Here is a 1,979-nt window from a genome sequence, read left to right as displayed (position 1 = left end):
TATTAAATGAAAAAAATTTAGCAAGTTCACATTAAAGATTGAATAGAATGAATAAAATGAAGAATATTTTAGTTTATTTAAAAAGGGAATAAATAATGTGGAATTATTAAAATCTTTAAATAATAATTTGAATTTCCTCATCCTCCATACCATTGCAAAGGATTTTTGCATTTCGAGTTGCTTGTGAATATAATATATGAACCATTTCAAAGTAAATTCCTTTTTTTGGCTTATCAATGTTTAGAAAAGTGAATTGATAACCATGAGGCTTACTATCTTGCAGTACAAAGTTTAAGACTAACATACAGCATACTTTTTTTTGTCCTTCTGTGTATCCAATAGCCTGTTCATTTGCACTTTTAATTTCATTATCAAAAACCTTATTGACTTTACATTCAATTCCATACTTATTGCTATTGCATACCCAGATGTCTCATTTTATTTCAGATTTCCTCAAAGTTTCAGTTTCACAAAAAACTTTAAACAATGGATATGATACAGCCACACATAATAAGATATAAAGTTCTCCTTGAATAACTGCTTTAGAAAAAGAGTGCTGATTGGTGGCTAAGGGATCAAAAATTACATCATGACAAATGTGTTTTAAAAGGTCCAAAACTTTCATCAAAAAGTCTTGAGGTGAGTTAATAACTGTGATTTTTGGCAGAGTTACTTCATTATAGAAAGGATAATAAGTACTTGACAATAGATCGAAAATAATATTAGAAGTGAACACATAATCATTGTCCTGATTCTTAATAATGCCAATTGCACACAAATGCACAATGGCAATATTATTAATGTTGGTCTCCATAAATAGTTGTAAATCCAAAAGTCAAGTAAATATAATGGTTGTAAATCAAAATTATCATCTTTTAGCTAACCACAATAGTGTAGTATTTACAGCCAATTTACAACTTATGTTTATAATATTACAACTGCTAAAGGTTGTAATTCAATATATAGTAATTGTTACTTATGGCAACCAACCTTAAATGTCATTATCATTAAATTCTGATGATGGCAAAGATTCTCTTTGTAAAAAATGTTCTAAAAGACACCTCACATCTTTGATATAAGTATTAGTATTATCATTATTATCAGTATTTTCAGTGAGGTATTTTTCAATGACTTTAATTGCACTAATCTTTCTTTTTGGAGGATTACGAATAAATTCTGTGAAGCGTTCATTCCATTTACTAAAGTCAAGGACTACCTTATTGCTAGCATATTCAATACACAAAGATGCAAAAAGACCTTCTAGTCCAGCATAACCATTAGTACAGCTGTAAATATCATCAACAACCTTTTCACTAAAATCAAGATTCCTATCTACTTGGATATCATGAAAAAATTTTATGTGTTGTTTTTTTGTAAAATTTGACACCAATGATTTTTACTGAATTTAATGGGGACGGAAAGATTCCTACTGGCTGTTGAAGACAGGAGTGGGGCTGTTTCATGTATTGAGATTCTTGTGACAATTCTTGTGGCAACTTATCGATCTGATAGACTGTATCATTTTGGTGGTGAATGTTAAGTAAAAATTGGTCAAACTCATCAATCATGATTACTATCATCTCTTCCCCGTATTTCTCCCAATTTTTTTTATCAAAATCAATTATGTTCTTACATAAATTCAAGAAAAGTAGGTCACATAACCCACGAAAGAATCCCATTGCTAACCTTGATGATTGTATATAAAAATAATTCTTTCTGATATTTTTCAAATAATAGAGTTGACAATTTTCCAGATTGGAAATGCCCCACTAGGAGTACACACACATTCTCATTTATAGCTTCCTCCAGTTCACGGGTTGACTCCAGAACTTCAAGTGGAACATAAAAATTTTTTGCAATATCCACGAAACCTTTGGTTTTCACAATTTTACGAACCCTTGTATCTTGAAATTGGGTTTGAAAACTGACCGTTTAAGACCTGTACGAGCAAGATGATTTAAATTAGTGAACCATTACAA

The 1,979-nt window shown here is 30.1% G+C and overlaps 1 protein-coding gene across 1 annotated transcript; it reads right to left on the bottom strand.

Annotated features, from left to right (window-relative positions):
* Positions 1-991: 991 nt before the first annotated feature.
* On the bottom strand, positions 992-1,568 carry OCT59_004361 (uncharacterized protein; the record flags this gene model as incomplete). The annotated part of the gene is made up of 2 exons (XM_066148233.1): positions 992-1,328; positions 1,417-1,568. 2 exons carry the CDS (start codon positions 1,566-1,568, stop codon positions 992-994), a joined length of 489 nt encoding a protein of 162 aa, XP_065996854.1.
* Between the last annotated feature and the right edge of the window lie 411 nt (positions 1,569-1,979).

The sequence above is a fragment of the Rhizophagus irregularis genome, chromosome 12 (assembly GCF_026210795.1).
Source record: "Rhizophagus irregularis chromosome 12, complete sequence".
NCBI lineage: Eukaryota > Fungi > Glomeromycota > Glomeromycetes > Glomerales > Glomeraceae > Rhizophagus > Rhizophagus irregularis.
Note: the sequence above shows the minus strand (reverse complement) of the source record. Positions and strands in the feature narration are given on the sequence as shown.